Source organism: Neoarius graeffei, chromosome 11 (genome assembly GCF_027579695.1).
Source record: "Neoarius graeffei isolate fNeoGra1 chromosome 11, fNeoGra1.pri, whole genome shotgun sequence".
In the NCBI taxonomy this organism is placed as follows: Eukaryota; Metazoa; Chordata; class Actinopteri; order Siluriformes; family Ariidae; genus Neoarius; species Neoarius graeffei.
This window is the reverse complement of record NC_083579.1, coordinates 72,287,991-72,312,708: the sequence shown is the minus strand read 5'-3', so window position 1 is coordinate 72,312,708 and position 24,718 is coordinate 72,287,991. Positions and strand designations below refer to the sequence as shown.

General features: G+C 41.1%; 3 gene segments (V, D, J or C); all 3 read left to right on the top strand.

Moving 5' to 3' along the window:
* The first annotated feature begins 3,719 nt into the window (after positions 1-3,719).
* On the top strand, positions 3,720-6,753 carry LOC132893705 (T cell receptor beta variable 7-2-like). The segment is given in 3 exon segments: positions 3,720-3,752; positions 4,004-4,382; positions 6,729-6,753. Coding segments are annotated over 3 exon segments (411 nt in total).
* An 8,684-nt stretch (positions 6,754-15,437) lies between these two features.
* LOC132893704 (T cell receptor beta variable 14-like) lies at positions 15,438-18,907 on the top strand. The segment is given in 2 exon segments: positions 15,438-15,543; positions 18,573-18,907. Coding segments are annotated over 2 exon segments (441 nt in total).
* Positions 18,908-21,310: 2,403 nt separating this feature from the next.
* On the top strand, positions 21,311-22,704 carry LOC132893703 (T cell receptor beta variable 14-like). The segment is given in 2 exon segments: positions 21,311-21,416; positions 22,370-22,704. Coding segments are annotated over 2 exon segments (441 nt in total).
* The last annotated feature ends 2,014 nt before the right edge of the window (positions 22,705-24,718 follow it).

The following is a 24,718-nucleotide window of genomic DNA, read 5'->3' as shown; positions in this document are numbered from 1 at the left end:
GAGGTCAAGACCAAGGTCACGACCAGTTCTGATCAAGGGAGTCGAGGTGGAGGCTGTGGATTCCTACAAGTACCTTGGGCTGTGGCTGGACAGCAAGCTGGACTGGACTTGCAACACCAACCACCTGTACAGGAAGGTACAGAGCAGGTTGTACTTCCTGAGGAGGCTGCGGTCCTTTAACATCTGCAGGAAACTCCTGTGGATGTTCTATCAGCCCATGGTTGCAGTGTCCTGTTTTACACTGTGGTGTGCTGGGGGGGCAGCACATCCAAGAAGGACACATCCAGGCTGGACAAACTGATCAGGCGGGCCAGCTTTGTGGTCGGCATGAAGCTGGACTCTCTGGTGACAGTGGCAGAGAAGAGGACTATGGACAAACTACTGAACATCATAGGCGATGCCAGTCACCTCTGCACACCGTCATCAGCAACCAGAGGAGCCAGTTCAGTGACAGAATGCTCCTTCCCAAGTGCAGGACTAACAGACTTAAAAACTCCTTTGTCCCTCACACCATCAGACTGTACAACTCCTCTCTGGGGGGAGGAGGGGTAAGAGGGGACAGAGGATGGGAAGGAGCAGTAGCCTAACCTGACAAAAAGCAATACTGGACAATGTGCAATATAAATGTGCAATACCTCTCCTGCTGGACTTTTTTTTTTTGTATATGTAAATATTTAATTTGTCTAGAAATTTTCTCTATTTTCTATTCTCTGTTTATCCTGTAATGATGCTACTGGAATTTTAATTTCCCTGAGGGAACCCTCCCAAAGGGATCAATAAAGTTCGATCTAATCTCCATGGGCGGCATGGTGGTGTAGTGGTTAGCGCTGTCGCCTCACAGCAAGAAGGGCTGGGTTCGAGCCCCGTGGCTGGTGAGGGCCTTTCTGTGTGGAGTTTGCATATTCTCCGCATGGGCTTCCTCCGGTTGCTCCGGTTTCCCCCACAGTCCAAAGACATGCAGATTAGGTTAACTGGTGACTCTAAATTGACCGCAGATGTGAGTGTGAATGGTTGTCTATATGTCAGCCCTGTGATGACCTGGCGACTTGTCCAGGGTGTACCCCACCTTTTGCCTGTAGTCAGCTGGGATAGGCTCCAGCTTGCCTGCGACCCTGTAGAACAGGATAAGTGGCTGTAGATAATGGATGGATATATATCTCATCTCATTATCTCTAGCCGCTTTATCCTGTTCTACAGGGTCGCAGGCAAGCTGGAGCCTATCCCAGCTGACTACGGGTGAAAGGCGGGGTACACCCTGGACAAGTCGCCAGGTTATTGCAGGGCTGACACAGAGACAAACAACCATTCACACCTACGGTCAATTTAGAGCCACCAATTAGCCTAACCCGCATGTCTTTGGACTGTGGGGGAAACCAGAGCACCCGGAGGAAACCCACGCAGACACGGGGAGAACATGCAAACTCTGCACAGAAAGGTCCTCGCTGGCCGCTGGGCTTGAACCCAGGACCTTCTTGCTGTGAGGCAACAGTGCTAACCTCTACACCACCCCCAAAATATTATTTATATATGCTAACGTCACCATTTCTCAACAGATTTTCACCAAATTTGGCAGGTAGATCCGGGGATGACACGGAGTTTTGCAGATCTAATCAAAATTCATGTACAGGCCCCAGGGAGGTCCCTGGGGGGCACAACATCCACCCACCCCCTCCCTCAATGCCTTTCATGTTACATTTATCATCACAAACTCTTGACAGATTTTTGTTTGTCTTGGGTTAACATCACCATTTCTCGATGGATCTTCACCAAATTTGATGTGGAAGTCTGGGGGCAACCCAGAATTTTGCAAAACCCAGGCAATGCCAGGTAACCTGTTAGTGTGTGTATATATATATATATATATATATATATATATATATATATATATATAATTTTTCCCCCAACATCCATGCATTTGGAAATTTGGAGAAACTAGAAGTACATAAATAGAGTAATGTGATTTCTTCCAACCAAAGTCCAGATCACACAAATGAACAATATAACAATATAAGTAAGATGATATAACGATATGTCTATCTGATAAGACTTGCTGTAAGCCTCAATCATAATAGTTTCATAATAGTAATGATGAATTACTGATAGGTCGTAAAATTTAGGCCTCATTTGTCACTTCAGTTTAATAATCCACATATACAACATATATATCCTGCCAAATAAAAATAAATAATCATGGGAACAAGTAACGAGACTGTCAATGATGGTGTAGCTCAGTCTGGCCCCATCTCATCAAGAAAGAACGATCTAAAGTGTGCCACCCTAGGAATACTGACCTATTTGCCAGAAAGAATCAAAATCGGTGAAGAATTGTGGGAGAAGAAGCGATTTGTGTGGAAACTGCTTGTTAGAGCTTAATTACTCCATATCTTCATTATTAATTGCAATTATGCAATTTTGGGTGTACAGTATATGCACCCCAGGCTGAACTACCTTCCTGCTAAAAAGAATAAAAATTGGTGAAGAATTCAGAGAGAAGAAGCGATTTTTGTGAAATGTGGACGACACCGGATAGATGACGGACAACACATGATAGCATAAACTCATCGCTTGTTGGCCAGATGAAGTAATAACCACGTGTACTCATGCTTTTACAGAATCAAAGTTCAGTTTTTTTTTTCCAATTTGTATTGCAGTTTTCACAATAGAGCAGATCACAAAGCAATTTACCCAAGACCATGCTCGTATTCAATACGCTAGCGATAATGCTATGAAATTATATGGCAATGAAATCTTAAACAAGTTCAAGAACTAGAGGTCTGGACATTGAAGATAGAAATATTTTACAGTTTCTACATCCATTTGTCAAGTCTCAGATCTCAAAAAGTATAGTGTACTTCAGAGTATAGTGCCAAAGTTTAAAAAAAAAAACAAGAAGACAGAGTCATCTATATCCCCCGCCCTATATACCAACTATGTACCAAGTTTCAAGATATTATTTGTCACATTTTTTAAAGTTCTGCTACAGGAAACCAACCCGACCTCTTTACACTGACCTCAGCAGCCCATGGCATAAACCCACTGGACCTATGGTCCAGGTGAGCTAAAAATTAACATTTCTCACATTTCTTAGTATCAAAAGGCACATATACATTACTTAATCAACACATATACCAACTTTCAAGACCATACCACTCATAGTTTTCAAGTTCTGCTCCAGAAACAAAACCTACCCCTAAGACTAACCTGAGAGACTAAGTCTGAAATTGTTTCCATGGAAACATGAAAAATTTAAATTTCTCACATTTCTTAGTATGAAAAGGCACATCTACATCACCTTGTTAACATGTATACCAAGTTTCAACTCTGTATCATGAATAGTTTTGGATATGCTCCAGAAACGAACATTGCTCTTAGAAACTAAGTCAAAATCAATTTTTTATGTAAAAATTTGAAAAATACTTTAAAAAAAAAAAATCCAAAAAGGCAAAAGACACCAGTTCACATGTTGCTTGATAGGTATACAAAGTTTCATGAAGATATTTTCAATACTTTTAAAGATATGGCCAGGAAATGTAAACATGACCAGATGGATGGATAGACAGATGGACAGATGGACGGAACCTGTTTCTATATCCTCCGCCAAATGAAAGGATAAAAAAAGATGAAAGTCAAGAAAGAGAGGTGCGGAAGAAGGGATTGAGATGAATCCCTCTAGAGGTGACACTTCACCAGAGCTGCTGTTATTAGTATTTCGTATGCATGACATGCATGATAGAGGGCAAAGATCATGACTGGTATTATACTATTAATTCTGTTTTTACCTGCTGGTAAGAACGTATAAACTTGTTTTTAATTATTTATAATGCTTACTGAAAAATAATGATTTAAAATCTCTGTAGAATTCTTCTTTATACTTGTTCAGCAGAGATATTCCTTTATGCAAAGAAGTAAATAATGTGTTAAACTGTAAAAGTGATTTTTCCCCCTTTAGACAACAATATAAGCATTCTCCTAACTACTGTTCGATTTTTCTTTTTGTTTTCAGGCTTCAGTATGGAACAATCTCCTGATCTTTTTGCCAGTAAGGGTGAGAATGTGACTCTTCAGTGTTCTCAGTTAAACACCAACTATAATGGCATGTACTGGTTCAGACAGAGACCTTCTGAATCTCTGGAGCTCATTGTATACTACTATGCTAACATGGGGACACTAGAAGATAAATTTAAGCAGAAAGTTTCTGCCAAAAAGCACAGCCACTCTCTGGATCTAACTATAAAGGAGGTGCAGAGCACAGACAGTGCTGTCTACTTCTGTGCAAAACAAGATGCACAGCATGACAGCCTAATCTTTAACCTGAACAAGAACTGCCCCAGCCCCACAACAAACACATCTTCAACACCTGTTAACTGTAGCACACAAACCAAGTACTGTGCTCATGACCAAAATACACAAGAGACAGATAGATCAAGGGGTGGTGATGTCACTTCCTGTCATCTGGGTTTTATAAGCAAGTGCTGGTTTGCTCTCTGTCAGGAACAGGAAACAAATCAGCATCATGATTCTGTTCTTTTTATCTCAAATCATGCTGGCTGGTAAGTCTCTATAGCTCTGTCTTGCCATTTCCGTCTATAAATTAATCATTTCATTTTTATCTCACAGCAGTGTCGAATTCTTGATTCTGACTGGTCAGAAGGTCTCATCTCATCTCATTATCTCTAGCCGCTTAATCCTGTTCTACAGGGTCGCAGGCAAGCTGGAGCCTATCCCAGCTGACTATGGGCGAAAGGCGGGGTACACCCTGGACAAGTCACCAGGTCATCACAGGGCTGACACATAGACACAGACAACCATTCACACTCACATTCACACCTACGGTCAATTTAGAGTCACCAGTTAACCTAACCTGCATGTCTTTGGACTGTGGGGGAAACTGGAACACCTGGAGGAAACCCACATGGACAACATGCAAACTCCACACAGAAAGGCCCTCACCGGCCACGGGGCTCGAACCCGGACCTTCTTGCTGTAAGGTGACAGTGCTAACCACTACACCACCCTGGTCAGAAGGTGTTGATGAATTTTCTGTAAGAGTACCTCTGACAATAGTGTTAACTGCAACCAGGCTTGTAGTACTCGAGTCTGACTCGTGCCCTAATTTTAAGGACTCGTGACTCGACTTGGACTTGAGCACTGATGACTCGGACTTGGACTCGTGCATTAACTGCATTCGGACTCGTAATTTGGAGATGAGGACTCGGATTTTTTCTTTATTTTTTGTAACATGCCATAATAATTTGGCATAAGATATTTATACCTTCATTAATTTATACTCATTTCGTGCAAGAGTGTCACACCTGCGTGCCTTGGCGTGTGCATCAGATAGACTTTTGTACGCGCCAAGCAGACTCTTGCGCACGCCATAAACGACTCGCACCTGCGCAGGATTAAGGCACAATCAGCGTGCCTATATAAAAACTGTGAAAACATACTTACTGTACTTTGCAAAGTATTGAGTTGCGTTACTGACACATTATTAAGTCTAATTTCTTTGTTTGATTTCCTGATCCCTGATTTCCTGTTTCTCATCTTTGATTCTGCCAAGTCTACGATAGCCTGTTTGTGCCTCGCTCGACCTATTGCCTGTTTCACTGTTTTACAATTTTGCCTGCCATTCTGGATTGTTTACCATCTTCACTTGTATTATTAAACACACCTTCTACACTTACATCCATCTGCCAACCATCTCTGACAGAATACTTCACACTCCCTGATAAAGAGAAGCACATTCACCTGTTCATATGTCATGTTCAGGAACAAATGAATGTTAATGGTGCTAAAACAACCACTGTCAAATGGTGCAGTTGGAGTCTTTTCTCAGACTCGACAAGGATCAATAGTGGACTCGACTTTGAATTTTTATTTTATTTTTTTTTAATGACTTGGACACCGGGGACTCGAGACTGGACTCGGACTTGAGGTTTAGTGACTCGACTACAACACTGAATCCAAATCATAGGTTTATATTAATGTGCTAATTCTAATACATTATTAGCTCTATTGCTAATAATATATTAGAATTAGCACATTATGGATAGTAATAACTTACACAGGGGCTTATATGGAAACCTTCTATATTACCAGATTTAAAAACATGTGTATGATGAGATTTTCTGTGAGAATGTATTTATCATTGTTGGAAGGAGTCTTGAATATCAGTGCTTTTTCACAAACAGAGGTAAAACTGTAACTACGTGTAATCTAGTTGGGGAATTAACAGGGAACCCATAAAGGTTAGCAAAGCAGCTTTGGGACCAAAAGGTTGCTGGTTTGATTCCCTGGCCCAGCGGGGGGAGGACAAAAATGTGTGGGTGGGGAGAGTGTATGAACAGCATTTTCCCCTCATGCACATGTGACAAATAAAGGCTTAACATTCCTAATTCCCAAAGGAAAAGACTTCGAGTTGCATTTAAAAAAAAAAATTGGACGGCAAGGGAACAACCGTTTACATCTGCTATCACTTAAGTGATAACAAGAGCTCTATAACATTTAATGTTGTGGTATAAGCTTAACAAAACACTACAGGATGCACTGCTATATAAAAATAATCCACTTTAGTGTGGTCACAGTGACTCTGGTTTGTATCTGGCAGCATCACACAGACACCCTGCTGTTGATTTTCTTTCTTTTTTTTTCCTATATCAGAACAGCCACCCTTGTTTTATTTCACACATAAATAACTGATTTAATGTACTTAATTGTGCTCTTTTTAGGTCTTATGGCAAGTCATCAAGTTGAACAGTCTCCTCCTGACGTGATCAAAAATCACAAAGAATCTGCTCAACTCTACTGTTCCTATGCAATCAAGAACTTTGAGCAAATACTCTGGTTCAAACAGTCTAAAGAAAGAAAATTTATGCACCTTGGATATAACAATATCAAATATACCTATTCGGAACAGAACACCAAAATAAACCCTGATGAAAACAGGAGCAGTAATGCCACACTTACTATTAACAATCTGATAGCAAAAGACAGCACTGTTTATTTCTGCGCAGTACAAGTTCACAGTGTGTCGGTGTCCCTTCCTCCCTGTACAAAAACACATCTCTCAGGATATACAGTGCTCAGCGTAAATGAGTACACCCCCTTTGAAAAGTTACATTTTAAACAATATCTCAGTGAACACAAACAATTTCCAAAATGTTGACAAGACAAAGTTTAATATAACATCTGTTTAACTTATAACGGGAAAGTAAGGTTAATAGTATAACTTAGATTACACATTTTTCAGTTTTACTCAAATTAGGGTGGTGCAAAAATGAGTACACCCCACAACAAAAACTACTACATGTAGTACTTTGTATGGCCTCCATGATTTTTAATGACAGCACCAAGTCTTCTAGGCATGGAATGAACAAGTTGGCGACATTTTGCAACATCAATCTTTTTCCATCCTTCAACAATGACCTCTTTTAGTGACTGGATGCTGGATGGAGAGTGATGCTCAACTTGTCTCTTCAGAATTCCCCATAGGTGTTCGACTGGGTTCAGATCAGGAGACATACTTGGCCACTGAATCACTTTCACCCTGTTCTTCTTCAGAAATCCAACAGTGGCCTTAGATGTGTGTTTAGTCATGTTGGAAAAGTGCACAACGACCAAGGGCACAGAGTGATGGTAGCATCTTCTCATTCAGTATAGAGCAATACATCTGTGAATTCATGATGCCATCAGTGAAATGCAGCTCCCCGACACCAGCAGCACTCATGCAGCCCCACATAAGGACACTGCCACCACCATGTTTCACTGTAGGCACCAGGCATTTTTCTTTGTATTCCTCACCTTTGCGACGCCATACAGTTTTGAAGCCGTCAGTTCCAAAAACATTTATCTTGGTCTCATCACTCCAGAGTATAGAGTCCCAGTAGTCTTCATCTTTGTCAGCATGGGCCCTGGCAAACTCTAGGTGGGCTTTTCTGTGCCTGTGGCAGGGACCAGACAGGAGAGGAGATCATCTCATCTCATTATCTCTAGCCGCTTTATCCTGTTCTACAGGGTCACAGGCAAGCTGGAGTCTATCCAAGCTGACTATGGGCGAAAGGCAGGGTACACCCTGGACAAGTCACCAGGTCATCACAGGGCTGACACATAGACACAGACAACCATTCACGCTCACATCTACGGTCAATTTAGAGTCACCAGTTAACCTAACCTGCATGTCTTTGGACTGTGGGGGAAATCGGAGCACCTGGAGGAAACCCACGCAGACAACATGCAAACTCCACACAGAAAGGCCCTCGCCGGCCACGAACCCAGGACCTTCTTGCTGTGAGGCGACAGCGCTAACCACTACACCACCGTGCCGCCAAGAGGAGATCAAATGCACTCATACCACAGTTTATTAATAACAGGGGAAAAGGGAGAATGTGTGAAGTTCAGTGGCAGGAGGACTGAGAGGCAGGGATGGCTGGTGGGAGCATCTGAGGTCTTCCATCCAAATACTGACCAGACCCAGCCCTGCTTAGCTTCTGAGATCAGACAGGATCAGGCGTTGTCAGAGAAGTGTGGCTGTAGGCTGACAGCACTTGGGTTTCAGGCAGTCTCCCAGCAGTAGTCCCTCAACAGGCTGGAGTTAGGGAGCAGGCTAGAACACAGAGTCACAGATCAGATAGCAAGATAGGGGACAGAAATGCAGGGTCAGGTTACTGGGGCTGGAGAGTAGGGCTCCAGGCAGGGCTGCTCACACCGGGCTGATGGAGAGGCAGGCGAGCAGCAGGGCTGGGCAGGCTGGAGATCAGGCGAAGGTACAGGAGAGGCAGGCAAGAGGCAGAGTCGACAGGACAGAAGGCAGATCAGGTTACCGGGGCTGGAGAGCAGACAGAGTCAGACGGAACAGAATATCGTCAGGAGTCAGAGTAATGGAACACAGAGCAGGTTATCACGCTGGGAGTTGCAGACGATCTGACACAGAAGCTTGGGAGGACTGCAGCTTAAATACACACGGGGGGAAGCAGGTGATCGGCAACAGCCAATGACAGCCACTGGAAGTTAATAAGAGGAAGTGAGTGCGGGCGTGGCCGGTAATGCTGAGTGGAGATGTTACCTGAAGAGAGAAGCCCACAGGTAGGACCATGACAGCCTGGGCTTTAGGAGAGGCTTCTTTCGTGGACGGCATCCATGCATGCCATTCCTCTGCAGTGTACGCCGTATTGTGTCACGGGAAATAGTCACCCCAGTTTGGCTTTCTACTTCTTTAGTTAACTGCAGTGAACTTGCACGCCGATTTTTTTCAACCCTTCTCATCAGAAGACACTCCTGGATGTCTCTGTGAGATGGTTGCAGTTCCATCTTTCTTAAATTTTTGTACCACTTTTGCTACAGTATTCTGACTGATAAGCAAAGCTTTGCTGATCTTCTTGTAGCCTTCACCTTTGTGGTGGAAAGAAATTATTTTCTTTGGGGAATTCTGAAGAGACAAGTTGAGCATCACTCTCCATCCAGCATCCAGTCACTAAAAGAGGTCATTGTTGAGGAATGGAAAAAGATTGATGTTGCAAAATGTCGCCAACTTGTTCATTCCATGCCTAGAAGACTTGGTGCCATCATTAAAAATCATGGAGGCCATACAAAGTACTAGATGTAGTAGTTTTTGTTGTGGGGTGTACTAATTTTTGCACCACCCTAATTTGAGTAAAACTGAAAAATGTGTAATCTAAGTTATATCATTAACCTTACTTTCCCGTTATAAGTTAAACAGATGTTATATTAAACTTTGTCTTGTCAACATTTTGGAAATTCTTTGTGTTCATTGAGATATTGTTTAAAATGTTACTTTTCAAAGGGGGCATACTCATTTACGCTGAGCACTGTATCTAATACTTATTCACTACAACTAACAGTTATTCCACAAAATCGAGTCATACATGAGATGATAGCTGACGAGGTGCGTAGCACTGAGTCGACTATAAGCTGTATACAATGAGATTGAGTGGAATACGTGTTTTATTCTATCCACATTCACTGGATTTTGAGAAACGGAGCATTTTTATTTTTTGCAAATTCGATAAATAAAAACTTTATACAATACATCAGACAAAATAATTTCTGCTTAGAATGTAAACAAACAGGTGAAATGACAGGAGCAATTTGTGAAAAATGCTATCATAATTCTTACATGTACCATCAAATATTTTTATTTCATACTTTGTTACTTTTTGTTGCAGTCTTCCAGTCCAGCTTTATCCAGCCACTGGTAGGATTTTTCAACATCAGCCACTTCTTCTATCTGCCAGTAGTACATCCCATGCAGTGGTTTGTCTTTCATATAGATAGATAGATAGATACAGTAGATAGTCTGGGATAGAAAGAAATCAGCCCTAACCTTTACTTAATGCAAGTTTTTTTTTATTTGTTACCTCGCCCGTGACAGACAATACCTTGCCCGTGAGGTATTGTAATCAGTGCGGTTTGTTTGTTTGCTTGTGTGGCTGTTAACAATCTAGCATCTACACAGTTGCACCGATTGACTTCAAATTTTCAGGGTAGGTGGGCAATGATCCGTAGATTACCTGATTACATTTTGGGGGTAATCGGGTCAAAGTGAAGGCCAAGGTCACCGGAAAGGTCAACCTTTCGGTCAAAATAACATATTTTCCATTATAACTCTGTAAGGTTTTATTCCTTTGTAAGGATAAATAATTGTAAGTATTTATTCTTGACCAAGAAGGCAGTAATTTATTTTGTGACAAAATTGTAAGGATTTATTCTGTTCAGTTAAAAATTACCTTCTGGTCAGCTAGACACAGTATCTTTGTTTAAAAATTCCATTCTGTCTGAACATTGCTATCATGTATCATAACAGGCTGTGTGTCAGGGACAGCCCTGTGCTATCATATCATCAGAACATTCTGCTTATTTTGATATGAAATGTGTATTATTGATCAGAAATGTGTCTGAATAGCGTCAAGGTCTTCAGTGATGTCATTTCATCCACACAGATAACACACACATATAAAATCCCCTGTATTCTCTCGTCTCATTGGGGGACTTGTGAATAAAGATGCGAACTACTTTGTGGGGTTCCTGTCTTTCTTTGCGACTCACCCCCAGACGTCTGGGTGACACGGGGGGACTGATCTCGAGATGGGGTAATCGCTCTCTGGAGGCTGAGGGCAAGAGGTGAAGAAACCTTTCAAACTCAAAAATGGTTGGCGATAGATAAATGTTTACTATTATGAGCATATAGGAATTCCAATATGGCCTTTCATTTGGCACCATGATCTTTGACCTTGAGTGACCTTTAAAGGTCAAACTCAAGGTCACATATTTTCAGAGGGCTATAACTTGAAAATGGTTGATGGTAGACAGATATTTACCATTATCAACTGACAGGAAGTGTCATATGGGCTTTCATTTGGCACCATGATCTTTGACCTTGTGTGACCTTGAAATGTCAAACTTAAGGTCATGGGTTTTCAAAGGGCTATAACTTTAAAATGGTTCATGATAGCCGTATGTTTACCATTATCAACTTATAGGAAGTGCTATATGGGCTTTCATTTGGCACCATGACCTTTGACCTTGAATGACTTTGAAATGTCAAACTCAAGGTCATGTATTTTCATAGGACTATAACCTGACAGCTGATGATTGAGAAATATTACCATTATCAACATATAGATGTAAAATAAGTGCTGCCAGGTGAGGTTTGTTTTTCCTAGCAACACTTTTTTTTTGTATTTTTTGGTGTTTTGTTTTCGAGTAGAGTTTTTATTTCGTCCTCGGTTGGTTCAGCAACATGCGCCGCCATTTTGTTTTTCTCTACTCATGTTATATGAGCTGATATCCTAGCAGTAGAGTAGCCAATCAGAGCATGTGATTGCTCATATCCAGTGAATGTGGATAGAATAATGATGGATATCACTGTTCATGCAACTAGAACAAAAGCTAAAATGGTTCATTTAGTGAATATGTATTTTCTCTCACATTTTCTTCATTAAGTTTAGTGTCCTTCCCCATTTTCCTTATCTTATATGTATATGTCATGTATATAACATCTTTTCAATACTTAGAATTGATAATGAGTATATTTTACAATTTGGCAGGATGGTGGAAATAAAATAAATATACTTTAATTGGCTAAAGCTGAAATGGTTTTGATGTCATTTCCTTCATTGGATCTACACCAGAATGCTTTTTATAATGGACTTCATTTAAATGAGAAAGATCAACAGATGACAAATTAAATTCTTGGTGGAGATTGACAGATTATTGCACTATCATGGGCCATGATACGATCTTGTTTTATAAGCTGTGTATTGGAAAAAAAAAATTATTAAAATTCTCCATATCATGAATATTCTGTGAAAAAACAAAATCAATTTGCCTGGAAATGGATGCAATAAAGGGAAATTTACGAAAAAAAAAATAAATTAAAAATAAAAATTGCAGCCAAAGGACAGTGCAGTTTATTTCTGTGAAGCACTAAAAACAGTCTCAAGTCCCTCCCTCTCTGCATACAAACACATATCTCAGGTTGTAAAGGAACTCAACCATCCCAGAACATACCAGTAGTGCCTTGCTTTTGCTTTGAAATCACATAACTGCTATGTTTTGCAAGATTTCTGTGCAGCAAAACCACTGTACATTCCCGGTTAGTGATCCCTTCGAAATCCATCTCAAACTTTTTCTTCATCCACGTGTCACACATGGAAGTTCTGAAAAGAATATGCCCGATATTTTCTTTGCTTTGAGATGGCCAAGCCCACTTCTGGTCCATTACAAAGGAATATCCATACGAAAATGGAATAGATTGGTTAAAATAATTTGAAATATAACTACTTTGAAAAAAGCATATCTTCAGTTTCACATTACAATTTATGATCTATGGATTGGGCTGTTGCAAAATTGTTGCGGGCTGTTTTTCAATCCAGTGGAAATATTTATTTATTTGTTTGTTTGCAAAACAGTGGATTATCCGTGAAAATGGCGACTTGCTACTGCAACAGTTTAATGTTTGGTAAGAATTCGAGTTGCATTAATTCTGCTGCAGTTCCTCATTTGCATGAAAAAAGTAACAGAGTTGTAATATTTTGAACGGAAGTGTAAGTACAGTAAAACTTTATTAGAATGCAGCACATGAAAGGAGGAGTTGAAATGGTTTTGATGTCGTCATTTCCTCCATCTGATCCTCAACAGGATGATTTTGAGAATGTAGCAGTCTCTGGTCCTCATCCTGTCTCTTGGCGTTATTATGAATCAGTATGATTAGTGTTATCATCATCCTGCCTTTCTTGCTTCTCTGGACTGCAGGTATTATTCGTCTATGAAGTGATATGAACTTGTAATGGGTTTAATCAGTAAATATAAATAATTCTTGACAGCTCATGTTTCAATAATCTTCTCAATTTATTTGTTATCCTTTAGTTTTAGCAGGAGACAGTGGAGTCACCCAAACACCCAGTGTTGCCTGGCCTGAGAAAGGAAAATCTACTGAAATGACATGCAGTCATGATAAAGGTGCAAGCTATTTTCAGATGTATTGGTACAGACAGCGCCATGGAGAGAGTATGGAGCTCATCGTGTACACATCGACCAGTGGTGAACCTGAGTTTGGTTCTGTTGATAAAAATAAATTTTCCACGGTGAAAGAAACTGCTGCACATGGATCTTTAACCGTGAAGGCTCTGGATACGGAGGACAGCGCTGTATATTTCTGTTCAGTAAGAGAACACAGTGTTACAGAGCGACTGCACTGCTGAACAAAAACACCTGCACTGATGTTACTGCAGGAACTAATAAAACACACAGAGGGAGCCCTCTTCTATGTAATGAAGTGAATAACATTCTCATTGTAATGCATCTAATATGAGCAGATTTTTAAATATAACTTATCTCAAAAAAAAAAACCCTGGCTTCTCCAAGCACATGGAACAATTATCCATCTTTCAACAACACTAGACCTGATGAATATTTTTCGCAAACATTTGGTGGATTGATTACCTTAAGGTGACTGATGATGTGATGTAACTACTGCTTAAAGGAGAACTGAAGGCACATTTTTTTTTATCAAATTTCTATTTATTTCATTTTATTAAATATCAGAATGCATTTTTGATCGCTATTTTGTCACTGCTATAGCAAGTTATGAGTGTTTGAAATATGCTCTGTAATATATCAGTCCGTATGTCAAAGCAATGGCCGTAAATGAGATTTGTTGAGACCTGTGCGAGACATCGTAGGACAGAAGTAAAACGTACAGCGGAAATCAAAGTGACCGACATCTGCCAACGTTGTCAAAAGACGCGCGCACCCTCTTTCAAATGCTGATGTAATCAAGCTGGAAGTTTTGTTTGTTTTGATAGCACTCAGGAAAGTTTGAAAATAGTAGGTAGTAATCGTCATTTAAACTCGTTTTTGTGCAATATTTCGTTTGGAAAACAGTTTTCAAAATGGCGGCACTGACACCTGGCTGACCCTTGATGTTTCAAAGTCTCACACAAGTCTCGTGAAGATTGCGCGGATAAGCGACGCCTGCTGTGGACCAAACAAACTAAATTCAACATGGCTAAAAACCGAATAGGCCGATAAGTATAATATTTAATAGCAATTAGTTGCCAATACGAGTCACGATATAAGGTTACTAAAACCAAAAACGTAATTGAATAACACGTTAATTAAGAAATAAAGCAAGTTTAAAAATGGCTTCATCCATCCATCCATCCATCATGTGTCACCACTTATCCTGTTCTACAGGGTCGCAGGCAAGCTGGAGCCTATCCCAGCTGACTATGGGCGAGAGGCGGGGTACACCTTGGACAAGTCGCCAGGTCATCACAGGGCTGACACATAGACACAGACAACCATTCACACTCACATTCACACCTACGGTCAATTTAGAGTCACCAGTTAACCTAACCTGCATGTCTTTGGACTGTGGGGGAAATCGGAGCACCCAGAGGAAACTCACACAGACATGAGGAGAACATGCAAACTCCACCCAGAAAGGTCCCAGTTGGCCACTGGGCTCAAACCCAGAACCTTCTTCCTGTGAGGTGACAGTGCTAACCACTACACCACCGTGCTGCCCAAAGGGAAATCACTCAGTAACAAATCAACTCTCACTGATCAGTGGAACTCAACAGATATCACATTTCATATTTCAGGCTATGACACTTTACTGTCATATAAGCTGTGCAGTGGAAATCAACAGATGATCTACCGATGATTAACAGTCAGGTGCATATTTAGAAGAGAAAAAAAAGCTCTTGTTTTCCAACTTCGTACATGTAAAGTCATCGCTGTGTAATACTGAGCTTCTGGTTCAGTAAAGTAGGTGTAATATCATCCAAAGAAATGGAGCTGGATGAATAATGTGCCTGCCTTAAGCTCATCCCATAATATAGCAATAAATCATGGCAACATATTTCATTGATGCAATTTGTTTATCTCCCACAAGGGGGCGTTTTACACCTTTTAAGATGGAGCAATTACTGTACTGTAACAGACTAGGAGAAGATTTTGGAAAAAGAGCTGAGATGATCATCTTTGTCATCACTTTTACTGCATATCTGATCTGCCATACAGGTAATGCTACACTTCTATGAGATATTAATCAATGTTTAATGCACTGTGGAAATTTTGTGGAAGTTCAAATCAAGAGCATTTGCTGCTGTTTTCCGACAGGAAGATCTTCTGCTGCTAATAATGTTGACCAGAATCCTCCTGACCTAATCAAGACGAGACAGGAATCTACAGATCTCTACTGTTCTCATTCCATACCAAACCATGAGGTCATGCTGTGGTACAAACAATCTGACAGCAATCACTTACAGTTTCTTGGATACCTGAATTTAAATTTCCCATATCCTGAAGATTCCTTGAAAAGCAAAATTGATTTAGATGGAGATGGACGCAATAAAGGGAAACTTACTGTCAAAAATCTGCAGCCAAATGACAGTGCGGTTTATTTCTGTGCGGTACGGAGACACGGTGTCTCAAATCTCCTTGTACCTGTACAAAATCACTTATCTCAGGATCTTAAAACAGATGCACCAAAATGGTGTATACACCTGCAACAAGTGTTTAGTGTTGGCTGAGAATTACATTTGTGTTAATTCTACTGCACATCCTCATCTGTTAAAAAAATAAAATAAAAAATACATTAGGAAGAAAGGTATAAATCCAACACAAGTCCATTTATAACTAGGAGATAGAGGCAAAAAAAGACATGCTCCTTAAGAATGCAGCACATGAAAGGAGGAGTTGAAATGGTTTTGATGTCATCATTTCCTCCATCTGATCCTCAACAGGATGATTTTGAGAATGTAGCAGTCTCTGGTCCTCATCCTGTCTCTTGGCGTTATTATGAATCAGTATGATTAGTGTTATCATCATCCTGCCTTTCTTGCTTCTCTGGACTGCAGGTATTATTCGTCTATGAAGTGATATGAACTTGTAATGGGTTTAATCAGTAAATATAAATAATTCTTGACGGCTCATGTTTCAATAATCTTCTCAATTTATTTGTTATCCTTTAGTTTTAGCAGGAGATAGTGGAGTCACCCAAACACCCAGTGTTGCCTGGCCTGAGAAAGGAAAATCTGCTGAAATGACATGCAGTCATGATAAAGATGCAAACTATTTTCAGATGTATTGGTACAGACAGCGCCATGGAGAGAGTATGGAGCTCATCGTGTACACATCGACCAGTGGTGAACCTGAGTTTGGTTCTGTTGATAAAAATAAATTTTCCACGGTGAAAGAAACTGCTGCACATGGATCTTTAACCGTGAAGGCTCTGGATACGGAGGACAGCGCTGTATATTTCTGTTCAGTAAGAGAACACAGTGTTACAGAGCGACTGCACTGCTGAACAAAAACACCTGCACTGATGTTACTGCAGGAACTAATAAAACACACAGAGGGAGCCCTCTTCTATGTAATGAAGTGAATAACATTCTCATTGTAATGCATCTAATATGAGCAGATTTTTAAATATAACTTATCTCAAAAAAAAAACCTGGCTTCTCCAAGCACATGGAACAATTATCCATCTTTCAACAACACTAGACATAATGAATATTTTTCGCAAACATTTGGTGGATTGATTACCTTAAGGTGACTGATGATGTGATGTAACTACTGCTTAAAGGAGAACTGAAGGCAAATTTTTTTTATCAAATTTCTATTTATTTCATTTTATTAAATATCAGAATGCATTTTTGATCGCTATTTTGTCACTGCTATAGCAAGTTATGAGTGTTTGAAATATGCTCTGTAATATATCAGTCCGTATGTCAAAGCAATGGCCGTAAATGAGATTTGTTGAGACCTGTGCGAGACATCGTAGGACAGAAGTAAAACGTACAGCGGAAATCAAAGTGACCGACATCTGCCAACGTTGTCAAAAGACGCGTGCGCCCTCTTTCGAATGCTGATGTAATCAAGCTGGAAGTTTTGTTTGTTTTGATAGCACTCAGGAAAGTTTGAAAATAGTAGGTAGTAATCGTCATTTAAACTCGTTTTTGTGCAATATTTCATTTGGAAAACAGTTTTCAAAATGGCGGCACTGACACCTGGCTGACCCTTGATGTTTCAAAGTCTCACACAAGTCTCGTGAAGATTGCGCGGATAAGCGACGCCTGCTGTGGACCAAACAAACGAAATTCAACATGGCTAAAAACCGAATACGCCGATAAGTATCATATTTAATAGCAATTAGTTGCCAATACAAGTCACGATATAAGGTTACTAAAACCAAAAACGTAATTGAATAACACGTTAATTAAGAAATAAAGCAAGTTTAAAAATGGCTTCATCCATCCATCCATCCATCCATCCATTATGTGTCGCTACTTATCCTGTTCTACAGGGTCGCGGGCAAGCTGGAGCCTATCCCAGCTGACTACGGGCGAAAGGCGGGGTACACCCTGGACAAGTCGCCAGGTCATCACAGGGCTGACACATAGACACAGACAACCATTCACACTCACACCTACAGTCAATTTAGAGTCACCAGTTAACCTAACCTGCATGTCTTTGGACTGTGGGGGAAACCGGAGCACCCGGAGGAAACCCACGCGGACATGGGGAGAACATGCAAACTCCACACAGAAAGGCCCTTGCCGGCCCCGGGGCTCGAAGCCAGGACCTTCTTGCTGTGAGGCGACAGCGCTAACCACTACACCACCGTGCCACCACATCCTCATCTGTTAAAAAAATAAAATAAAAAATACATTAGGAAGAAAGGTATAAATGCAACACAAGTCCATTTATAACTAGGAGATAGAGGCAAAAAAAAGACATGCTCCTTAAGAATACAGCACATGAAAGGAGGAGTTGAAATGGTTTTGATGTCGTCATTTCCTCCATCTGATCCTCAACAGGATGATTTTGAGAATGTAGCAGTCTCTGGTCCTCATCCTGTCTCTTGGCGTTATTATGAATCAGTATGATTAGTGTTATCATCATCCTGCCTTTCTTGCTTCTCTGGACTGCAGGTATTATTCGTCTATGAAGTGATATGAACTTGTAATGGGCTTAATCAGTAAATATAAATAATTCTTGACGGCTCATGTTTCAATAATCTTCTCAATTTATTTGTTATCCTTTAGTTTTAGCAGGAGACAGTGGAGTCACCCAAACACCCAGTGTTGCCTGGCCTGAGAAAGGAACATCTGCTGAAATGACATGCAGTCATGATAAAGGTGCAAGCTATTTTCAGATGTATTGGTACAGACAGCGCCACGGAGAGAGTATGGAGCTCATCGTGTACACATCGACCGGGGGTGAACCTGAGTTTGGTTCTGTTGATAAAAATAAATTTTCCACGGTGAAAGAAACTGCTGCACATGGATCTTTAACCGTGAAGGCTCTGGATACGGAGGACAGCGCTGTATATTTCTGTGCAGTAAGAGAACACAGTGTTACAGAGCGACTGCACTGCTGAACAAAAACACCTGCACTGATGTTACTGCAGGAACTAATAAAACACACAGAGGGAGCCCTCTTCTATGTAATGAAGTGAATAACATTCTCATTGTAATGCATCTAATATGAGCAGATTTTTAAATATAACTTATCTCAAAAAAAAAAAAACACCTGGCTTCTCCAAGCACATGGAACAATTATCCATCTTTCAACAACACTAGACATAATGAATATTTTTCGCAAACATTTGGTGGATTAATTACCTTAAGGTGACTGATGATGTGATGTAACTACTGCTTAAAGGAGAAGTGAAGGCACATTTTTTTTAATCAAAATTCTATTTATTTCATTTTATTAAATATCAGAATGCATTTTTGATCGCTATTTTGTCACTGCTATAGCAAGTTATGAGTGTTTGAAATATGCTCTGTAATATATCAGTCCGTATGTCAAAGCAATGGCCGTAAATGAGATTCGTTGAGACCTGTGCGAGACATCGTAGGACGGAAGTAAAACGTACAGCGGAAATCAAAGTGACCGACATCTGCTAACGTTGTCAAAAGACGCGTGCACCCTCTTTCAAATGCTGATGTAATCAAACTGGAAGTTTTGTTTGTTTTGATAGCACTCAGGAAAGTTTGAAAATAGTAGGTAGTAATCGTCATTTAAACTCGTTTTTGTGCAATATTTCATTTGGAAAACAGTTTTCAAAATGGCGGCACTGACACCTGGCTGACCCTTGATGTTTCAAATGCCGCTTTTCCACTACAAACGCGGCTGAGTCGGGCTGAGCCGTGCCGTGCTGAGTCGGGCTGAGTGGGGCTGTTGGAGTTGCATTTCGACTACAACCGCGCTGAACCGTGCTGGCTGGAAGTGGGTGGACACATTGGGTGGAGTTAGCGAAAGTGGGTGGACGTCACGTGATGTCGTTAAGCAGCGCAAACAGTGACATCAGTGAGCTTTTAAGCGGTAGTCTCACAACCTGGATAGTAAACAATAAACATGGAGGACATGGAGTCGTTAGTGTTGCTGGTCTTGGTGCTGTGGCTTGTTGTCACCGACAACGCGGACAGATACTGGCAAGAGCGTATAGATGAGGCGAGGTGCATAAGGCTTCAGAAATTCTCGTAATTCGTAATTATTCTCCTTCCGGGTTTGCGGTGTTTACAGATCCCAGTGCGCTCGCGGGGCATGTGAGGACACTCCTCCTCACCAATCAGTGCACAGGGGAGTGTCTGCTCACGCCCCCAGCCTCACTCGGCACGGCTTGGCTCGCTTCAGCCCCACTCCAAAATGGTGTGAGTTTTAGGGGCTAAGCAGGGCTGAAACGACCTGAGTCGTGCTGGTTTTTGGTAGTCGAAACGCGAGCCGTGTCGGGCTGAAGTGAGCTGAAGCGAGCTGAAGTGAGCTGAAAAAGGGTAGTGGAAAAGGGCCAAAAGTCTCACACAAGTCTAGTGAAGATTGCGCGGATAAGCGACGCCTGCTGTGTACCAAACAAACTAAATTCAACATGGCTAAAAACCGAATAGGCCGATAAGTATAATATTTAATAGCAATTAGTTGCCAATACGAGTCACGATATAAGATTACTAAAACCAAAAACGTAATTGAATAACACATTAATTAAGAAATAAAGCAAGTTTAAAAATGGCTTCATCCATCCATCCATTATGTGTTGCCACTTATCCTGTTCTACACGGTCGCGGGCAAGCTGGAGCCTATCCCAGCTGACTATGGGCGAGAGGCGGGGTACACCCTGGACAAGTCGCTAGATCATCACAGGGCTGACACATAGAAACAAACAACCATTCACACTCACATTCACACCTACGGTCAATTTAGAGTCACCAGTTAACCTAACCTGCATGTCTTTGGACTGTGGGGGAAACCGGAGCACCCAGAGGAAACTCACACAGACATGAGGAGAACATGCAAACTCCACCCAGAAAGGTCCCAGTTGGCCACTGGGCTCGAACCCAGAACCTTCTTCCTGTGAGGTGACAGTGCTAACCACTACACCACCGTGCTGCCCAAAGGGAAATCAATCAGTAACAAATCAACTCTCACTGATCAGTGGAACTCAACAGATATCACATTTCATATTTCAGGCTATGACACTTTACTGTCATATAAGCTGTGCAGTGGAAATCAACAGATGATCTACCGATGATTAACAGTCAGGTGCATATTTAGAAGAGAAAAAAAGCTCTTGTTTTCCAACTTCGTACATGTAAAGTCATCGCTGTGTAATACTGAGCTTCTGGTTCAGTAAAGTAGGTGTAATATCACCCAAAGAAATGGAGCTGGATGAACAATGTGCCTGCCTTAAGCTCATCCCATAATATAGCAATAAATCATGGCAACATATTTCATTGATGCAATTTGTTTATCTCCCACAAGGGGGCGTTTTACACCTTTTAAGATGGAGCAATTACCGTACTGTAACAGACTAGGAGAAGATTTTGGAAAAAGAGCTAAGATGATCATCTTTGTCATCACTTTTACTGCATCTCTGATCTGCCATACAGGTAATGCTACACTTCTATGAGATATTAATCAATGCTTAATGCACTGTGGACATTTTGTGGAAGTTCAAATCAAGAGCATTTGCTGCTGTTTTCCGACAGGAAGATCTTCTGCTGCTAATAATGTTGACCAGAATCCTCCTGACCTAATCAAGACGAGACAGGAATCTACAGATCTCTACTGTTCTCATTCCATACCAAACCATGAGGTCATGCTGTGGTACAAACAATCTGACAGCAATCACTTACAGTTTCTTGGATACCTGAATTTAAATTTCCCATATCCTGAAGATTCCTTGAAAAGCAAAATTGATTTAGATGGCGATGGAAGCAATAAAGGGAAACTTACTGTCAAAAATCTGCAGCCAAATGACAGTGCGGTTTATTTCTGTGCGGTACGGAGACACTGTGTCTCAAATCTCCTTGTACCTGTACAAAAACACTTATCTCAGGATCTTAAAACAGATGCACCAAAATGGTGTATACACCTGCAACAAGTGTTTAGTGTTGGCTGAGAATTACATTTGTGTTAATTCTACTGCACATCCTCATCTGTTAAAAAAATAAAATAAAAAATACATTAGGAAGAAAGGTATAAATGCAACACAAGTCCATTTATAACTAGGAGATAGAGGCAAAAAAAGACATGCTCCTTTAGAATACAGCACATGAAAGGAGGAGTTGAAATGGTTTTGATGTCGTCATTTCCTCCATCTGATCCTCAACAGGATGATTTTGAGAATGTAGCAGTCTCTGGTCCTCATCCTGTCTCTTGGCGTTATTATGAATCAGTATGATTAGTGTTATCATCATCCTGCCTTTCTTGCTTCTCTGGACTGCAGGTATTATTCGTCTATGAAGTGATATGAACTTGTAATGGGTTTAATCAGTAAATATAAATAATTCTTGACGGCTCATGTTTCAATAATCTTCTCAATTTATTTGTTATCCTTTAGTTTTAGCAGGAGACAGTGGAGTCACCCAAACACCCAGTGTTGCCTGGCCTGAGAAAGGAAAATCTGCTGAAATGACATGCAGTCATGATAAAGATGCAAGCTATTATCAGATGTATTGGTACAGACAGCGCCACGGAGAGAGTATGGAGCTCATCGTGTACACATCGACCAGTGGTGAACCTGAGTTTGGTTCTGTTGATAAAAATAAATTTTCCACGGTGAAAGAAACTGCTGCACATGGATCTTTAACCGTGAAGGCTCTGGATATGGAGGACAGCGCTGTATATTTCTGTGCAGTAAGAGAACACAGTGTTACAGAGCGACTGCACTGCTGAACAAAAACACCTGCACTGATGTTACTGCAGGAACTAATAAAACACACAGAGGGAGCCCTCTTCTATGTAATGAAGTGAATAACGTTCTCATTGTAATGCATCTAATATGAGCAGATTTTTAAATATAACTTATCTCAAAAAAAAAAAAAACCTGGTTTCTCCAAGCACATGGAACAATTATCCATCTTTCAACAACACTAGACATGATGATTATTTTTAGCAAACATTTGGTGGATTGATTACCTTAAGGTGACTGACAATGTGATGTAACTACTGCTTAAAGGAGAACTGAAGGCAAATTTTTTTATTATCAAAATTCTATTTATTTCATTTTATTAAATATAGGAATGCATTTCTGATTGCTATTTTGTCACTGCTATAGCAAGTTATGAGTGTTTGAAATATGCTCCGTAATATATCAGTCCATATGTCAAAGCGATGGCCGTAAACGAGATTCGTTGAGACCTGTGCGAGACATCGTAGGACGGAAGTAAAACGTACAGCGGAAATCAAAGTGACCAACATCTGCCAACGTTGTCAAAAGATGCGCGCACCCTCTTTCGAATGCTGATGTAATCAAGCTGGAAGTTTTTTTGTTCTGACAGCTTTCCAGCTGAGTAGATCCATCCATCCATCCATCCATCCATCCATCTATCATCTATTCTTCATTTGCACATGACATCATAGCTAATTATGCATGAGGCTTTGAACCGGAAGTGGGCCATGTTGGAGGATATACACAAACTCACGCGGTGCTCATTTACTATACAAGATATGCTTGAGAGGTTGTTACGCTCAAGAATCCCTTTTGTTTCTCACTATGCTGACTCTTTGTGCTGTAATTGGATGCAGGCACAACTCTATTCAAGACAAGGGGACTTATAAGTTCCTTCAAATTCCAGCAATTATAAATAATCCAGGAGAAAAAACAAGAGAATTGTCCATGGAGTGTAGACGTCAATGGCTGTCCAACATAAACTGGGCTGATCTAAGGCCCTGTCCACACGGCAATGGATTCAGGTGAATCCGATAAAATTGTTTATCGTTTCGGCCTGGCGTCCACACGGCACCGGCGTTTTGGGTGCCTCAAAACGAAATCTTTTGAGAACGGGTTCCAGAGTGGAAAGATCTGGCAACGGCGCTGTTGCGAAGTCGTCTGGATGAGTAGAACGGATTTGTTTATGATGATGTCACAACCACATGTGCTTCACGCCGGGTAGAAGTGTAATGAACTCGATGCGAGTTGTCAACAAATCCTATAACTTGGTTCATGAAACGCGCTTACAAAATATTTTCACAGTGAATATTGATTGTGGGCGGCACGGTGGTGTAGTGGTTAGCGCTGTCGCCTCACAGCAAGAAGGTCCGGGTTCGAGCCCCGTGGCCAGCGAGGGCCTTTCTGTGCGGACTTTGCATGCTCTCCCCGTGTCCGCATGGGTTTCCTCCGGGTGCTCCGGTTTCCCCCACAGTCCAAAGACATGCAGGTTAGGTTAACTGGTGACTCTAAATTGACCGTAGGTGTGAATGTGAGTGTGAATGGTTGTCTGTGTCTATGTGGCAGCACTGTGATGACCTGGCGACTTGTCCAGGGTGTACCCCGCCTTTCGCCCGTAGTCAGCTGGGATAGGCTCCAGCTTGCCTGCGACCCTGTAGAAGGATAAAGCGGCTAGAGATGATGAGATGAGATATTTATTGTGTAATGGTGCAAAGTGAGAGAGAGAGAGAATAGCCCTTAGGGCAGAGTCAATCCCGCCAGCAAAAATAGGGGAAAAAAGGAGCGATCTCACCTCTTCAGATGTTGGTTTAAGTCCTACAATACATTCCTCAAAAAGGGCGTAGAAGAACAAATTAATCCATCAATGTGTAGCATTCAATTTATTCCGGACCATTAAAGACGCCGCCTTCCGTGTAGAATCATACGTCATCCTCACCACCATATTGGATGGGTCAAAGCGGAGAATAAAGATGCCTCATTCATGTGCTGCGTTTAACTATACCAACAGGTTTGCCGTCC